Source organism: Artibeus jamaicensis, unplaced genomic scaffold, assembly GCF_021234435.1.
Source record: "Artibeus jamaicensis isolate MK-2021 breed Jamaican fruit bat unplaced genomic scaffold, CSHL_Jam_final contig_1132, whole genome shotgun sequence".
In the NCBI taxonomy this organism is placed as follows: Eukaryota; Metazoa; Chordata; class Mammalia; order Chiroptera; family Phyllostomidae; genus Artibeus; species Artibeus jamaicensis.
In genome coordinates, this window is record NW_026521221.1 from 6,855,038 (window position 1) to 6,873,487 (window position 18,450).

Here is an 18,450-nt window from a genome sequence, read left to right on the forward strand (position 1 = left end):
CATAAGGCCACGGGAAATTATGGGTTACGGTCAGGGTGAGGCTGTGGAGATGTAGCTAGGCGGGGAGTCCAGAACTCAGCTCTTGGCAGCTGTACCATTGGCTTCCCTCAAAGGGAGCAAAAGGCCATCCTGGCCCTCAAGAAATACGTCTCACTGAGTAGGCAATTCCCACCAACAGAGCACTTCAGAATACCCAGGACCACTTGGACTGGTTACTGAGGAATGACCCCATGGCATCTGCTGCCGGGCAGGCAAGGCAGGCAGGGTGGCCTGATCTAAACAGACATCCTGCAGGAAGGCAACACAGAGTTGAACAGGAGAAGTTTTCAAGTGGCAGGAGGTACGAGCAAAGGCTGAGAGTGGGGAACAGAGGACCGTAAGCAGTAGCCAACAAATGGCTGAGGGTCTGTGCAGAGACCGGACTGAGAAAAGTGGGTTTTGAGAAAAGGAGCCGGATGGGGCCTTTCTGGAGGCGGCAGCAGAAGAATCAGGGTTTGCCACTGCAGAGTGCCTCCCTCAGTGTTGTAGGGTTTGGCTGGGGTTTGCGGGGCAGACAGCTAACAGGGTGGTGGCGACACCCCACCCAGGAGGACGGGCCAGCTCCCGAACAACGGCAACGCGCAGCTGAACTTTCCATCGACTTCCAGTGCACCTGTATCTGTTGTTGAGTGAATGGAGGAAGGGACGAGGGTCAGGCACGTGAGGAGCCTTGTTGGAGGTGGGGGTGGGCACAAAACCAGCACCAGGGAGAGGTCAGGCCTCTAGCTTCAGAACCAAATGACAAAAGCTGCTTCTTTTTTCCCCTTTCTTTTCCACAATCGGAAGGTAGAAGTTTCCCAGTCATCTTCCTTTTCCCCCTCTACTGCCATGTTCTCCAGGCCTCTAGCCACCTTCCTGGACCTTCCCAAATGAAGAGTAGGAAGCAGGCTCAGCCATCAGCCCTACAGCGCTCATCCACCCCCTGCCGGCTGCAGCCTTCTTGTCAGCTGCTCTCTTGTTTTCCCATCTGTCTCTCTCCTTTCCTCACATCCTCTCCCTGCCGCAGCAGCCCATCCTCTCTCCTGCTGCTTCCCCGCCTGTTTCATGCTTCCCTGCCTTCCTGGCTACCCCCACAGACTTCCTGGCTGCCTGGCTTGCTCCCAAACCCCAACCACACTACAGGGCCCCAGTGACCTGCCTAGGTCAGAGAAGGGAGGCTGCCAGCCCTCCTCTCTGCTCCCCCAATCCCTCCACTGGCTACCACAAGCAGACCCAGCTCCCAGGCCTGGAACTGGTCCCACCATAAAAATAGTCATAGAAGGAGAGGCAGGCATAGGAAGGGGCTATTTCCAGGCATCACTGAGCCTGAATGGGGTAAGAGCTGCTCTAACGTGCTGACAGGAGAGCCCCTAGTCCTGGAACCTGCCTCTCCACACTCACGACCATCCCCAATGCCCAAGGCTTTACCAGGCCCTAGGAGGCAGAAGCTGACTGACCAGTTATCCCGCCCCTAGAGCAGGGGTATAGCCCTACCCCTGCTCCTTCAGGGCCCCAGGAAATCACTCTCCTCTTCCCTGGGCCTATGGCAAAAGGTAAACTACTCTGGCCTTGGAGCCTCAAAAGTGTTTCCAGCCAAGACAGAAGGTTAAACCAGCCTCTTTCTAGGCCTCTTCTGGCTGAGGCAGTAAAGCCTTGATTTTATTTTCTATTCTTCCTGGTTTCTTGAGTCTGGCACCTATTGGGAGACAGGCACCGGCTCACACACACTCTCCCATTATCTTGTACATGCAACCACACACGTGCACCCATATGCATGTGTCTGTCTGTGGGCACAGCAAGCATGTATATGCAACCCACCCATGCACATGTACACAGGCATAGCTATTTGTATGTAAATTAGCATACACACTTGTACCTACGCATATGCATGCGCTACCGACATAGTGAATACACACACCCTTGCCTTGCCACCTCCTGCCTGTAGTCTCCTTCCAGTCTCCAGCTGTCTTCCTCCTCCCCCCACCCCAAGCTCCTACACACCCACTGACCCTGCCTCCTGTCTCCTCCTTGCTTCGGGGCCACAGTGAGCTCTTCTGCAGCCTCCCCAGCCCCACCCTCACTTCTAAGTACAGTCAGCTTGCAGTTCCCAGCATGGTACAACCTCTAGTCACTCTACAAGGGTTCCTGGGGGATGGAAGGGAGAAGATGAGATCATTGTCCTTCTTTGTTACAGATAAAACAAACTGAGGTCTGGGGAGTGGGAATCATATGTCCACTCAAGGAATGGAGACCAATGAATCTAGCTTCCTCCCATTTCATCTTCTTGGTGCTCTGGCTTCATCAAAGCAAAAAGCCCAGCGCTAAGAGCTGCCACTGCTGGCCCTATCTCCCAACCCTCCACCACGATCCCCTGCTACTGCCCAGGAATCTTGAGTCCTCTGCAGAGCGAAGGGAGGAGAAGAAGGGAAATCGATTTGGGGTGAGACAGGCACTGGCTCTACCATTGCTCATTTGGCTTTCTGCAGGAGTGCTGCCACGTGGTGGGCATGGCTATGATCCTGGCCCAGGGCACTGTGTCCCACTCCCTGATACACATCACTGAGTAGGCAGAAGAAACGGGACCCAAGAATGGGGAGCCTAAGTGGCTTGCCCTGCTGACCTGACATGGAGCCTGAACCAGACTCTTCTCTTCCTAATGAACAGTTTCCTAAAGGCCATGTTTCACTCTTAAAAAAGTCTGTCTTCCCTCACACCCAAGCTGGTGCTCAGAAACCTAGTGGTCTCTGAGTTCCCTAGCTGTGAGAATGGGGTACTCAGCCACACATTCTCAGAAGCTTGACTCTGTGGTCCCCACAGCATATGGTTGCATAAGGCCACCTGCTTTCTTTTTCACTTCTGCTTCTTCCCATGAGAGGGCCTAAAACGCGGCCTCATCACCTCTACCCCATCATATATACCCCAGCCTAGGGGGTCTTCCAAAGTTCCATCTTGCATGTCTCACTCTATAGATCAGAAACCTTTAATGCATGGTTGTCCAACCTTTAGGCACCTCTGGGCCACACTGAAAGAAGAAGAGTTGTCTTGGACCACACGTTAAATACATTGTGATATGTAATCACAAAAAACCCCTCAATTTTTAAAATAAATTTACGGTTTCCTGTTGGGACGCATTCATAGCCATCCTGATGCATGCAGCCCACAGGGATTCCTACTGTCCACATGTATTTCTCACCATTCCCTCAATGTACATTGAACTTTCCGGCTTTTTTAACTTTACACGGTTCCCCACCACCTCCACCCCACCACACTCCCAGGTCAGTAATGCCCTGCTTCCAAGCCAGATGAATTTCCACCATCAACATGATGCCTTCCCTACAGCCCATTAGGAAAAGAGAGGTCCTCTCTCTGCGTACTGCCTCCTTCTCTACAGCTTAACTATTGATGGGTGTGGCCACACCCTACCCAGTCAATACCAATTCATGGGCTAGCCTTTTATTTCTCCAACCAAACTAAGGTACTCAGGGCAGGCCCACCACTTCCACATGTCTAGATTCTCCCACCCGCATCCTCTACTGATCTGTGTCTTACATAGGGTGGTATCCACACACTGTTTAGAGATACCTATATGCCATACACTTCTGGGTTCTGACTCTCTTCCCAGCCCCATTCTTCAGCCAAAGCACCTCCTTGCACACCCATCCAGTCTGCCTGCTGCGAAACCCTTTCTGCTCAGGCAAATCCCAGATCTGGAACCCTCTTCACTGGCCAAATTCCAGGCTTCTCACAGTGTCCCTATCTATCCTAGAGCTACCACAGTCCTCTAGCCAGGCCTGTCCATGGCCATCACTCCTCCTCTCCCTCACAGTCACTTCCTCACAGGGGACGCAGCAAGTGCCCTGGAGTACGTGGCTACTAGGTACTTCCCAGGCTGAAGTGGGGTGATTATGAAAAAATGCACCAGGCCTTCTCTGAGTGTCTCCCGTCACCCAGTCCCCACCATATGGCACACTTGAAAAACGGAACTGGGGCTCCATGTCTGATGGGAGCAGAGTTGGTCCACATCCAGGCGAACATGAAGTAAGACTCAACTTGAGCAGCTGTCTAGCCCTACTGGGGAGGAAATGGGGGCGCTGAATGGACCCAAGAAAAATGTGGGACTAAAGTCACCCGACCTTTCGACCCCTCAGTGTCCCGTGCTGTGCAGTGCAGGCGTGGAGCTACTCCCTCTTTTCCACTGGAAAAGTTTGCACTTCAGGTTGTGAGGCTCCCTAACGCGATCCCTGGGTCCGTGCTTCCTAGTTCCTTACGGGAAGACCGATACCACTCAGGAAAGGCCAATGTGCAGACTACAGCTAGAAGGCCAGACTTCCAACAGAAGCTCTCAGACTCGGCTTCGTTAGAGGGTCCCACACCACCAGCCCGGAGGTCTTAAAGACCGCAAGCCTCCAGCTCCCAGCAGCAAGCAGCGAGGGAAGCATCTGTCCCCGCCCCCGGCTCTGCGCCCATTGGCTGGGCTTCTCACTAGCCCCGCCCAGCAAACACGCCCTGCGCATACGCATGCGTAGAAGCCCTCCACCGCCACCAATTCAGCACCACCGCCCGGACAGCGGCGCCGCCCACGGGCATGGACGGAGGTAGCTGCGGCAGCGGTAGCGGTCCTGCTCCCGGCCCAGGTCCGGAAGGGGAGCAGCGGCCCGAGGGAGAGCCCTTGGCCCCAGATGGAAGCTCCCCGGACAGGTAGGGCAAACTACTCCACAGACCCAGCTCACAGACCTTCCCAGCACGCACGCCCCAGGTATTCCCAGTAGCCGCCATACATTGCCCCATTCATTCTCCAGCCCCTCTCAGAGCCTCTTCCGGGGCCTCCATGCTCCCGGCCCCCTGGCCACGCCCTTATTCTGCCAAGTAAATTTTCTCTCTCCTTGCTACACCCCACTGTCAGCCCCCCCGGCGCTCTCATGGCCCCGATTCTTGCCCCACCCACTGTTCCTATCTTAAGGCCTGGGGTTCACTCCCTCTGGCCTTCAGAGACCCTCCCTTTAAGCCCTGCCCCCCCCCCACACACACACACACTCCCCACATCTTCTCTGTAAAGCGGTAGCCTGCAGCAACCTCAGACCGGTTCCAGTGTGTCAGTGGGCTGGAGGGTGCGTGTGTATCGCGGATGGAATGTTTGACAAGGTGTGTGTCCTGGGGAGAGCAGATACTCGGCAGCCACGCCACGGACTGTCTTTGTCCATCACCATCAGTCTCCACTCTGCCCTGCATGGGCAGCTGCGCACGTGTGGACCAGAGTCCCCGCATGTGGCAGCTACCTGCACTCGCTGAAGACACTAAGGTAGGCAAGCTCAGAGGATCAGGCTACAGTCAGAACTAAACCTGAAAGGGCCCTGGGCTGGCAGGACAGGAGGAACCCCTTCCGGCTGAAGGCCCAGATCCTGGTGCCTATCTTCTCTCTTCCTCCACCATATGTGTGAGGGAACAGCCCAGCCAGGTAACAATATGGCGCAATTTCTGTGTCCTGCTTGGTCTGCCACCCCAGAATCCCTCCCCTGAGGTAACACTGCCTTTCTATGCTGCCTGGACTGAAATAAGAGGCATTCTTTGGAGGCAAAAAGCAGAGGTAGACACATGGCCTCCAGACTGCTCCAGTTAAAATGTACATTCTGTACCTCAGGGCAAGAGGAAGCTCCACAAGTGAAATATTGTCTTCCCTCTAATGTTAACACATCAGCCTGGACAGATTTAGTCACCTTTTCTTAGGAAAGACACAGAGATCTCTTCAAAGAGACGAGACACAGGATTGATATGCTCCTGGGACCAGGGTTGGCCTGGGAGTATGGCTTGACCAAAGAGCCAGAGGTAGACAGGGCAGGGGTGGTAACGGGGCAGAGCAGAGGCCCGGAGCCAGAAGCCTGCCTAGAAGGTGCTGGTGAGTCATTTGGTTCTTTGGATATTTTGCCAGGGATCAGCCCTGACTAGACTGCTTACTTCCCCTGCTCATGAGGGTCATTCCTGGGCACAGGAACCACTTGTGGTCCTCCAAAACCTCCCTGGGACCACTCACCCCTCCTGACTTCCCCAGAGACCCTGGATACTAATCAGGCAAAGGGACTCACTTCAATTCAAGAACAAATATGCTCCTGCCGAGCTCAGGAGAACTCTGGGGATAGATACACAGTGAAGATGCTGACACGCACATGCACACACACAGTACTTAACTAACACACTGACTACAGAGCCAACTGAGATCATTCGTTCTTTGTCTTTAAAATTACCATTTTATTTTCCTAGTAGCATGAGCTGCTTCCCATCTATCCTGGCCTGTCTTCAGGATCACATGGATGTCCGTGGGGCTGTGTGTCTGTGGGCTTGGGGGCAAGGTTAATGCACATGTGCATTGTCCCTTGTGAGGCTCCCAAGTGGGGGCTCTGTGTCTGGGGCCCTGTCAACTAGGCTCTGACTGCTGTGACTTTGGCCTCTTAAGGAGGTCTGCATCACCACTTTCCATTCCCCTGCCTGCCTGCCTCAATCACTGACTTGGCTTACAGGCCCAAGGGTCCAGACAGGCAGCTCAGGAAGTTGCTCATCCCAGTGAGAGCCATGGAACTGAGAGGGTGAGAATGAAAGCCCCCTGGGGAGGCAAGGCCTGGACGGCTTAATTCATGTTATTACTATGCCTCCTGAGAACAGAGGGCAGCAAGGGCTGGCAAGAGAAAGCTTTTATTCTGAGAAGAGTTTGGCTCTTCTCCTTCAAAGAGTGGAGACAAAGGCCTGCTCCTGCAGCAGTGAGAATATGGAGGGTTTCAAATTCTACCATTTTGATAATATGGGCATAGTCAAAGAGGGTGATATTTAGAAATAACTAATCCTTGGTCCCTGGAGAGGAAAGAAGGGGTTAAAAGGAAGAATCTGGGGCCAGGAAGACCCCAGTAGAAGCAAACCAATGGTAGAAGCTGGAACGCCCCTTGAACAGAAGCCACCTAAGGAAGGGGTTGGGCTTGAGGTTTGGTAGACTGGTTAAGAGATTGTGGTCATGTTCTCCTCCAGCACGTTCTCAATGAAAAAGAAAGTGACACTCTAAGTGGGAGCCTGGCTCCTAGGACAAGTCCTGTGCTCAATGAATGTTTTAAGGCCATGAAAAGTTGGAATAGGCACCCTGGTTGCCCCACCCTCCTGACCTCTGGAAGGCAGGCCCAGCTCTAAAGAGGGAGACCAAGACTAATGGGCCATCTTCATGCCTTCAGGATTCACCTTAGACCAAGCACAGTGCTCAGCATGCAGTAGGTGCTCAGAAAAAATACCTGTAGAATAAAAATCTTTAAGAAGTAAGTAGATGTCCACACTTACACACATAAACCCAGGCCATATATCCAGCTTCCCTTTTGGCCCATGGAGATGGGCTCATAAGGCCCTTTTAACTGCCAGGATACTGGTTGCTATGTCATTAACTTTATGGGGTAATCTGAAGTCTTGCTTTAAAACAACATTGGTCTAATTCTTCTTTTTCTTTTTTTTAAAAAAAATGTCGTTTATTTATTTTTAGAAAGAGGGAAAAGGAGGGAGAAAGAGAGGAAGAGAAACATGTGTGAGAGATACAGCGATCGGTTGCAACCCAGGCATGTGCCCTGACTGGGAATCGAACCGGCAACCCTTTGGTCCGCAGGCCAGAGCTCAATCCACTGAGCCACACCAGCCAGGGCTAATTCCTATTTTTCAAAATTCTGAGTTAGTAAAAAATATAAAAAATATAAGTATCAGTAATTTAAATTATGAAATCAAATCCTGATGTAGCTTTGGGATAACAAAAAAGAAAGCATTTATAATTATATATGTAGCGAGATTTTCAAGGTGTGTGAGTTCTCAAATAGAGATTTACTATCTGAGGTGCCTAAAGAGGTCAAATTGTAAATACATATGTACTTTTTAGACTACATGGTCCCTGCGGCACTGAGTGTGAGAAGGGGCGAGAAGGCAAATGTACCTTCCACATGCCAGGCTCCTCACATATATTATGGCAGTTAATGCCAAACCTGAGAGGGGTCATTATTATCACACCCCCATGCAGCAGTCATGGATGCCAATGCTCCAAGAATTGTGTGTCTTCCCCAAGATCCCAGAGCTAAAGGATGATGGAGCCAGGAGCCAGGAGCACCCCTCCACCACTCCCCCGTTTTATTCTCAGCATAAGGGCCATGCTCTGCCGACTGCTATGCCTGCCAGCCTTCTGGGAGGAAGAGGATGAGCTTGCCCATTCTTTCCAGTTCCTTTACTCGGTCTCTGGGCAGAGCCCAGCCTCTGGGGGCGATGTCCTTGCACCAGGACTGTGGCCCACAGCCCCTTCAGCAGTGCAGCTGGCGGCACTGGAAGCCAGGGCTGCTTCAGCATACACCCGGCTCTCCCAAAGGAGCTATGCAAGCTCTGGCGAGCCAGGGAGATGGGAGGAGAGAGACAGGGCTATGCCAAGGCTGCCCATCCCAGAACCCCTGGGGGCCCCACTCTGTTCTGTGGCCATGTTCTCCTGTCCTGGGTCTGGCAATCCTATCACTGGAGTGTGATCCATCTAGCCCCACACTCAGAGAATGGGGCTAGGTCCTGCCCCCATTAGTAATTTTGGAAGATAAATCTATTTCTGACTCCTCCCTAGCGAGTTCCTGGGGGATCCAAAATCCATCTCCCAACAATACATCCCCTTGCAAAACAAATCTTCCTTCCATGGCTCAATGTTGGTGGAAGGGCAGCAGCAGCCTCTGCCAAACTTTCCCTGACTACCCCCAGCCCCGTTGAAGGTTGGGCCCTCCTCTGGGCTCCTTCACCCTCTAGGACTTCTTCTCTCGCAGCACTTAGCGTGGCAGATTGTCCGCATCTCCCACCTGCTATGAGTACCTAGAGGACAAGGACCCGGCCATCTTTATCCTAGCACCACTATTAGCAGCCTGTCTGGCACTCAGGATTCATTCGACAAACATTCCCTGGGCACCTCTGTGTGTAAAGCACTGTTCAAGGCACTGAGGACAGAAAGATGGATCTCTCTGAGGGGCACCAGGCCCTGCTCTCCCAGAGCTCACATTCCATATGTGAGACAGGCAATAAACATGACACCTCTACAATATAATGTCCAGTTGTGGCAAATGCTCCAAAGAAATATAAAGCAGGTAGGGGGGTGGAGAACGGGTAGGTGATTATTTAGAGAGGGTAGTCATGGCAGGTTTCTCTAAGAAGGTAATAGTTGAACTGAGAATAGAATAAAGAGAGAGCGTGAGCCATGTCATTATCTGGGGGAGCAGCAATTATCTATAGGGACAAGAGTGCAGCGGGTGCTCAATAAGTATCAAACGAGAGAATGAACTGAAGACTGTAGCAGAAAGAGCACAGGACCACAAGTCAGAACTGGGTTCAAGGCCCAGCTCTTCGTATCTCACAGAACCTTGGTTTTCAAATCTATACAGAAGAAAAGTACTTCCTCTGTAGGTTTTCGTAAAGAGTAAATTAGATCATACGTGTAAAATCACATTTGTAGCCTCGCACAGTGTCTGGCACGTAGCAGGCTACCAATAATTTTTCTTTGAGTGCATGAGTGAGTAAGACAACGGACCCCGAGAGGTAGGCAGGGGATGTAGATCCACAGCCCCCACCCTCCTTGCCTCCCCTCCGGGACTAGCAGTAGGAAAGTCCCACAAGCTTCCCTGCATCTTCTCTCTCCAGGTCCCAGAGCAAGGCTGTGGCCCCTGAGGCAAGCCCAGAAAGAAGCTGCTCCCTCCACAGCTGCCCCCTCGAGGACCTTTCCAGTTCTTCGGGACCTCCACCAGCAACTTCTACCCGCCAGCCTGTGGGCCCACCTAGTCCCTTGGCCCCTGCCCTCTTCACTTATGCTCGGGCACCACAGGAATACCGGGGGGGCACTTCTCTGCCAGGGCTTGGGGACCGAGCAGCTCTGTGCTCCCATGGCTCCAGCTTCAGCCCTTCCCCGGCCCCCTCTCAGCACGATGGGGCCTGGAAGCCGCCATCTGTGCAACACCATGTGGTCAGTGTCAGGTAAGGAGGGCTCCTGCAGCCTGCCAGCTGCCGCTGGAAGGTAGGGCAGGGCTTAAAAGTGGGACCGATCACCTGGGCTCTGGGCTCCATGCAGCCCAGGATGCCCCCTGCCTCTGATGAAGGAGGCAGTTCGGGTAGAGAGCTTGGAAGTAAGAATTGTAGCAGAGGTGTGGGAAAGCCTAAAATGGTTAACACCATTTTCCTCTGCCCCCTGCCCCCATGTCTCACCCTATGAGAGGACTTTGGCAAGCAGGTATCTTTTCTTCTATTCCACAGGCAGAAACAGGCCTTCCAGATGCCAAAGAGGTAGGCCTAGGCCTTTTCTTCACCCCTAGGGTGCCCAGTCTGTGCCCACTCTAGCCCCACCACCCCTTCTGGGTGGTTCCTAAGCTTACCTGGCCCCTGCTGCCACCCGCGACACCCATTCACGTGGGCTCTCTTCCTCTTTCCCAGCTATTCCCAGCTGATTGCTGAGTGGCCAGTGGCAGTGCTGCTGCTGTGTCTAGCTGTCATCCTCCTCTGCACCCTGGCTGGACTCTTAGGGGGCCACCTGCCTGACTTCTCCAAGCCCTTGCTGGTGAGGAGCCAAGGGGAAGGAGGGGACCCCCAGGTCTGGCCACTTAATCTCGGTCTCGGAAACAGGTTTGCATGGCCCAGCTGGGGGCGGGGCGGCAGTGGCGGGCTCTTAGCATACAGAGCAAGTTGGGAAGATGGTACAGAGGCAACATGCCTGCTCATCAGTCCAGGCAGGCAGGCTGGCTGGCCTTCCCTGTTCTGGGGAGACAAACGGGCAGAGCCAAGAAGCACCAGACGGAAAACCCCTCCTTCTGCTTGCCTGATCTTTCCGGCCCTCCTCCCTACAGGGCTTTGAGCCTCGAGACACAGACATCGGGCGCAAGCTAGTGGTCTGGAGAGCACTACAGACCCTCACAGGCCCCAGGAAGCTGCTTTCCTTTTCCCCAGACCTTGAGTTGAACAGGTAATGGGTTCCCATCTTTCCACACCACTGGGGGAAATAGGAGAGAAAATGAGGCTTCTAGAGAGAGGCCATCAAGTGACCCCCCAAAAGACCTGTCAGGGGGGCTGGCTGGGGACCTCTGGGGAGTAATGTATGGCCTCCTCTGAGCACCCCACCCCTCGATGGTGCCTGGTATTAGTTTTCTCTCTGCCTCAGCTCAAACCCACATACCACTCTGAGCCCCGAGCCCTGGAGCAGTGCCCAGGAGGGCGTGGTCCGGCCCCGGAGGATGGCGGAACCCCCGGAGGACAGAGGGCACAAAAGCTTCTTCTGTGGCCCCCCTGGTAAGCTGCACTTGACCAGTCCCTGGCTTTAACAGTGGTCCCCACCCCACTTACTAGAGCAGAAGGACCCAGGAGGACAGATGTAAGCAGACAGAAAGGGAAGAAGGCCAGCTGGCCACATTCAAGCCAAGAAAACTGGGTTGTGTCTAGGAAGATGAGCCAGGTCTCAGGCGATCCCGCCAGGTCGGGTCAAGCTGGGCGTGGGCGGGCCCAGGAGCGGGGATGCGGGCCGGGCTGAGGCAGCCAGGGGCAGGGTTCAAGCTCCTGAGAATCCGAACCTGATGTGGCTCTGCGTAAGAGTCTTTCCTTTGGTGGGCCCAGCACCTGGGGCCAACGGGCTGAACTCTGGGGGATGTGTTGCAGAAAAGAGCTATGCACAGCTGGTGTTCATGTCCACCTCCGCGGGCAGCCTGTGGAACCTGCACGCCATCCACTCCATGTGTCGCATGGAGCAGGACCAGGTGAGCTGACTTGGGAGGTGCCCAGGGCTGGGTGTGGGGGGACCAGGACACCGAGGACCTGACCCCAGGGAAACACTGCTGAGCCAGGACTGCCAGCGTGGATGGGGAGAAGCATTCCCGCTTAGAACATCATTCCAGCGCTGCCAAAAGGCTGTGGGTTGGGGTAGGGAAAGAAGAGTCAGCTGTTTTCACAAGAACCAAAACTCAAGTGTTAGAAGACACAACGTGCAGAGCCCAGGGATTTCATAAAGGTACCGAAAAGGAACCTCGGGAACTGGCCCAGGGCCCCCGCCCCTCATCAGACAGCCACACACTGTACCATCTGCAGAAAGATCTGCTGCTACAAACAGTGTGAACACCGCAAAGTAGCCCCAGCCGCCCACTTCACACAGAGTACCCAAAGCACCAAAGACACTGGTTTAGAACATGTGCCCTGGAGTCAGATGCCTGGTTTCAGGGCCAGCCCTGATACTCCCTAGCTGAATTCAGGCTAACTACCAGGTGCCTTCCATCAAGCTGTGTGACTTCAGGCATGTTTCTTAACCTCTCAGTGCCTCAGTCTTCGTACATATAAAATGGGGATAAGAATGGTACTTTCCTCATAGGCATGTTGTGACAATTAAGATGGAATTTGTAAAACTATAACACAATGACTGGCAATAGTAATCTCTCAATAAATGTTATGAGTGTCACCGCGATCTCAGATGCAAAGCTGTACACCCAGTTGGTGACAGAACAGAGCCTGGGGCTCCCAGACAGGTGCTCTGTAACTACGCCAGTTGTCATGATGTCAACAGCAGGTGGGAGAGAAGAGGAGGCAGGAGGTCTGAAAAGAAACAGCCCTGTGTCTGAGAGGGTTTAAGTGGACTAATAGAGGGAAGGGGCTAGAGTTTGGCAGTGACCCGGATCCTGGAATGTTTTGGCCTCCGCTTCTCTCACCCTTTACTTCCAGTTTCCTAGACCTTTGACCCTGTTCCATCTGTGGCTGCCACTTCCACTCCTACTCTTGGCTCAGGCAGCATAAAGTTGGGGTGTGTGACCCACGGGGGCCCTTAGGGCAGGACTTCTGAGGCTGGGGTCTTGGCAGCATCTCTGAAGCTCCTTTGATGGAGTCAAGATGTAACTGCTGACACCTGGGCCAAGAGCCAAAAGCAGCTCTGAGACAAGCCAGTTCTGCTGGGCTGTCAGGATACCACTCTGCCTCTGCCCTGCAGCCCAAAAGGAGGTGAGAGGGCCTTGGGCAGGGCTGGGGAACCCTGGGCCTCCTCACTGCCTGCCCTTGAGCTCTCTCCTGCTGTCTGTGCCCTACAGATCCGCTCCCATTCCCATTTTGGGGCTCTGTGCCAGCGCACAGCAGCTGACGAGTGCTGCCCCAGCTGGTCCCTGGGCAACTATGTGGCTGTGCTCTCCAACCGCTCCTCCTGCCTGGACACTACTCAAGCAGACGCAGCCCACACACTGGCCCTGCTTCGGGCCTGTGCCCTCTATTACCACCGTGGTGTCCTGGTGCCCTCTTGTCTGGGACCAGGGCAGGATAAGCCCCTACGCTGTTCCCAGGTTCCCACCAAGTGCTCCCGGAGCAGTGCTGTGTACCAACTTTTGCACTTTCTGCTGGACAGGGACTTTCTGAGTCCCCAAACTGCTGACTACCAGGTGCCCTCCCTCAAGTACAGTCTGCTCTTCCTGCCCACCCCAAAGGGTGCCTCCATGATGAGCATCTACCTGGACCGCCTAGCTACCCCCTGGGAGCTCTCTGACAATTACACGTCCATCACCGGCATGGACCTGGGCCTCAAGCAGGAGCTGCTGAGGCACTACCTGGCCCAGGATACAGTGTACCCCTTGCTGGCGCTGGCTGCCATCTTCCTCAGCACCGCTCTCTACCTGCGCTCCCTCTTCCTCACGCTCATGGTGCTGCTAGGAGTGCTGGGCTCCCTGCTGGTGGCCTTCTTTCTTTACCGAGTGGCCTTCCGAATGGCCTACTTCCCCTTTGTAAATCTGGCGGCCCTAGTCCTGCTCAGCAGTGTCAGCATCAACCACACCCTTATCTTCTTCGACCTCTGGCGTCTCAGCAAGAGCCAGCTGCCATCTGGGGGGCTGGCACAGCGCGTGGGCCGCACCATGCACCACTTTGGCTACCTGGTGCTGGTCTCCGGCCTCACCACCAGCGCGGCCTTCTACGCAAGCTACCTGAGCCGCCTTCCAGCCGTGCGCTGCTTCGCCCTTTACATGGGCACGGCTGTGCTGGCGCACCTGGCGCTCACGCTGGCCTGGCTGCCCTCCTCTGCCGTGCTTCACGAACGCTACCTGGCCCGCAGCTGTGCGGCCCGTGCGCAGGGCCCGTGGGCCGGCAGCGCACCCCGGCGGCTAGCGCTGGCGCTGCAACGGAGGCTCCGCGGCCTTCGGAGGGCCGCGGCTGGCACCTCGCGACTGCTCTTCCAGCGCCTCCTGCCCTGCGGAGTCATCAAGTTCCGCTACATCTGGATCTGCTGGTTCGCAGCGCTGGCGGCAGGGGGCGCCTACATCGCCGGTGTCAGCCCGCGCCTGAGGCTGCCTACCCTGCCCCCGCCCCGAGGCCAGGTCTTTCGGCCCAGCCATCCCTTCGAGCGCTTTGATGCAGAGTACCGCCAGCAGTTCCTGTTTGAGCGGCTACCTGAGGGCGAGGGGGGCCACATGCCCGTGGCTTTGGTGTGGGGCATCCTGCCTGTGGACACTGGGGACCCCCTGGACCCTCGCAGCAACAGCTCACTCGTAAGTGACCCTGCCTTCTCAGCCAGCAGTCCTGAGGCCCAGCGCTGGCTGCTGGCACTCTGCCACAGAGCTCAGAATCAGAGTTTCTTTGGCGCCCAGCCCGAGGGCTGGCCCACAGTGTGCTTCGTGGAGACCCTCCAGCACTGGATGGAGAGCCCCAGTTGTGCCCGCCTGGGGCCTGGCCTCTGCTGCGGCCACTCAGGCTTCCCCTGGGCGCCGCAGCTTTTCCTGCACTGCCTCAAGATGATGGCTCTGGAGCAAGGCCCAGAGAGCACCCGTGACCTGGGACCACGCTTCGACACCCAGGGCGGCCTGACTGCCCTGGTCCTGCAGTTCCAGACCAACTTCCAGTATAGTCCAGACTACAGCCAGGCCCACCGCTTCTACACTGAGGTCAGCCACTGGCTGGCAGCAGAGCTGCACAGGGCACCTCCCGGCCTCCGCCAAGGTTGGTTCACCAGCCAGCTGGAGCTGTACAGCCTTCAGCACAGCCTGAGCACTGAGCCTGCTGTGGTGCTGGGCCTGGCTCTGGCGCTGGCCTTTGCCACACTGCTGCTGGGTACCTGGAATGTTCCACTCAGCCTGTTCTCTGTGGCAGCTGTGGCAGGCACGGTGCTGCTCACCGTTGGGCTCCTGGTTCTCCTCGAGTGGCAGCTCAACACTGCCGAGGCACTCTTTCTCTCTGCCTCCGTGGGCCTCTCAGTAGACTTCACTGTCAACTACTGCATCTCCTATCACCTGTGTCCGCACCCGGACCGCCTGAGCCGCGTGGCTTTCTCACTGCGCCAGACCAGCTGCGCCACAGCCATGGGCGCCGCAGCTCTGTTTGCGGCTGGTGTGCTCATGCTGCCTGCCACGGTGCTGCTCTATCGCAAGCTGGGCATTGTCCTCATGATGGTCAAGTGCGTCAGCTGTGGCTTTGCCAGCTTCTTCTTCCAATCTCTCTGCTGTTTCTTCGGACCAGAGAAGAACTGTGGTCAGATCCTCTGGCCCTGCGCCCACCTGCCGTGGGATACCGGAACTGGAGAGCCACGTGGGGAGAAAGCAGGCCGCCCACGACCAGGGCCAGTAGGAGGGCAGCCTGGGTCCTGCTCAGAGCAGTATGAGCTACAGCCCCTGGCACGGCGCCGGAGCCCCAGCTTTGACACCAGCACGGCCACCAGCAAACTGTCCCACCGACCCTCAGTGCTCTCCGAGGATCTACAGCTGCACGATGGCCCCTGCTGCTCCCGTCCCCCACCGGCCCCTGCCTCCCCAAGGGAGCTGTTCCTGGACCACAAGGCAGTCTTCAGCGAGTGCCCAGCCCTGCAGACCTCCTCCCCTTATAAGCAGGTTGGCCCCAGCCCGAAAACCCATGCCACTCAGGACTCCCAAGGGCAGAAGGCTGAGCCTGTGCAAGCCTCACCTGAAGCCCCTGCCCATGCCCCCAAGCCCAAGGTTGCAGAGCCACCTGACTGCCTCTGCTCCTCAGCCAGCACCCTGGAGGGGCTCAGCGTCTCTGATGAGACCTGCCTAAGCACCTCTGAGCCCAGTGCCCGTGTACCAGATTCCACGGGTGCCTCTCCAGAGGACCCAGGTGAAACTGAGCAGTCGGTACCCGAGCGGGGCCAGCTGAACGAGAAGCGGGACACCCTGTGGCTGGCACTGAAGGAGACTGTGTATGACCCATCACTGCCTGCCTCCCACCAGAGCAGCTCGTCCTGGAAGGGCCGTGGGGGGCCAGGGGATGGCAGCCCCGTGATGCTGCCCAACAGCCAACCAGACCTGCCAGATGTTTGGCTGCGCAGGCCCAGCACTCACACTTCAGGCTACAGTAGTTGAGGGAGGCCCAGGGAGGCTGGACCAGGGTACAGGCCCTGTCAGGGATGGCGAGGCAGGGGCAGCATCAGGCTGAAGCCTCGATGGTGTTTCCCCACGTCGGCATGGAGAGGTCTCACCCTCCAGCTGTGGATTTTAAACCCTGCCGGATGTTCCATCCTTGGCCTGGGCTGCTGCTTACACCCCACGTCTGGAGGATTCAATGGGGAAAGTCTTCGGAGGGAAACGCCAAGCTCTCCCTGTGATCTTCTGAAAGTTCCTATGCCCCCATAATGCCAACCAGGACATACCCTGAACAGAAGAGTCCTGAGGAATCTCAGCAGCGCCCTGGGCCTCCCACCTTTCAGGGGCTCTTTATCAGGACACTGCCTTCTCTTTGAGGAGCTTCTTTGTGCCAGAATCAGGTGGGGGCCTCTGTCCTGCACTGCCCTGCTCCCCTCCACATGCCCCAGCCTGACAGGAAGTTCATCAAGGCCAGAGACGAGAGGAGCAGGAGAAGGAGGCCTGCTTGGAGCATCCCTATGATATGGCAGGCTGGTCCCTCATAGGAAGCTGCTCTGGCAGGGAAGGGCGGTCTCCGCTGTTAACAATCAGAGTCCTTTCCATCCCTGCCTCTTTCAGTTTACAGAACACTGCTGCTTCTGTTGTCTCCTTGGGATCTCACTTCACTATGGGGTAGCCTGCAGTTGGCTGGGTCCTTTTGCCCCCAGTTTATAGGTAAAGACACTGAAACTAAACAAAGTGATTTGCCCAAAGTCACATAGCTAATAAATGGCAGAGCAGATTTCCACACTCACTGCACCTGTGCAGCTCCCACTCTCCTCCTGGTCACCTGCCCCAAGGACGTTGGTCTGTGGCTGTCCTTATCTTTTGCCTCCAACCCCTCTTGTGACCTGCCTCTTCAGATGCGCTCCTCCTGCCTCCTTTTAGACCTCCACCTCCAGAGAGAGCTACACCCTGAGCGAGCCTGGAGTTCCTCCCCATCAGCTGGCTGTGATGCCTACTGGCTGTGGGATATCCTGGCTCACCTGATTTCCAGGTTCAGAGTCAGTGACAAGCCTCTTCCATGGCCACGGTGTATGGAGAGCCCCTGCCGGGAGAGACACGGAGGGCAGTAGATATGGAGCAGAGTTCCATTAAGGCAGGAACTCGGGGCTGTCCTTGCTGGGACTATGTGCATCTGAAGCTATTCGCCAGGTAGGGTCCCCAGCTTCCTAAGGACAGATCTCTGTGGTGGCCACCAGCAGACCAAAGGGTGTCTCCGCCCCATCGAAGCAATGAGTCTCTCCGGAAGGCTTTATCACAGGCCAGAGCTCACAACACTCGGAGCACTGGCGAGCTTGCTGAACACCCACTCTGCACCCAGCACTCCGAGGAGGCAAAGACGTGGGAGGAAACAGTATCTTCCCTCAAGGCGCTCGCCCTCTAAACTGGGGAAACAGTTCACACGCCCATGCAGGCAACCATGGGTCTCTGAGGGACATATGCCTGTCACCGTCAGTACCGCTGGAGTTCCAGTACCCAAGACTGGGTAACCAGGAAGGCTTCCTGGAAGAAGAACAATTTGAGCTGGGCTTCAGAAGTCTAAGTGTCTCAGACTGGAAGGAACTTCAATGATCATCCATTCCAGAAGTTTTCAAACTCTGTAGGTTCAGGACCCTTTCTTCAAAGAACCCTTGTATGGAAACACAGTATATAAAACAGATCAAAAGTGGCTATTCTGGTGGGGCCCGGTGGGAGCAAAAAGCCGGCTCAGCCTCCCCCCTACCGCACTTCTCTGGGAGCCCTGGGGAGCCCGCAAGCTCCTGTAGGCTCCACCGAATTCGGCGTGAAAACCCCTGATTCGGGCCATCTTACCGAAGAGTATCACAGAAGGGAAGGGGGTTTTCTAGGAAGAGTCTATGGTAGAGCTGGAGACAAATCAAGGAGTGTTTTGTTTTTTTCTGTATTGTTGAGACTCACCTCCTGCACCAAGTCACCCAGGGACAGAAATCCCAGTGAGACACTGGAGTTGTAGAAGACACAGAAGACCATGGGCAGGAATGACAGAACACTTTACTCAGCCAGATAAAGAAATCAGACCCACTGGGCTCCTAGGAAGGGA

At 55.5% G+C, this 18,450-nt stretch overlaps 1 protein-coding gene across 1 annotated transcript; it reads left to right on the forward strand.

Annotated features, from left to right (window-relative positions):
• Nucleotides 1-4,588: 4,588 nt before the first annotated feature.
• Nucleotides 4,589-16,349, forward strand: DISP2 (dispatched RND transporter family member 2). The gene is made up of 8 exons (XM_037161714.2): nucleotides 4,589-4,716; nucleotides 9,685-10,014; nucleotides 10,291-10,320; nucleotides 10,468-10,591; nucleotides 10,878-10,993; nucleotides 11,189-11,316; nucleotides 11,680-11,777; nucleotides 13,089-16,349. The coding sequence occupies exons 1-8, from the start codon at nucleotides 4,604-4,606 to the stop codon at nucleotides 16,347-16,349; spliced, it is 4,200 nt and encodes a 1,399-aa protein (XP_037017609.2). The 5' UTR covers nucleotides 4,589-4,603.
• The last annotated feature ends 2,101 nt before the right edge of the window (nucleotides 16,350-18,450 follow it).

Coding starts and splice junctions, on each gene's coding strand:
- DISP2 (XM_037161714.2), top strand. CDS start 4,604: ATGGACGGAGGTAGCTGCGGCAGCGGTAGCGGTCCTGCTCCCGGCCCA. Junction 10,015..10,290: donor CACCATGTGGTCAGTGTCAG/GTAAGGAGGGCT, acceptor TCTATTCCACAG/GCAGAAACAGGCCTTCCAGA. Junction 10,994..11,188: donor CCAGACCTTGAGTTGAACAG/GTAATGGGTTCC, acceptor TCTCTGCCTCAG/CTCAAACCCACATACCACTC.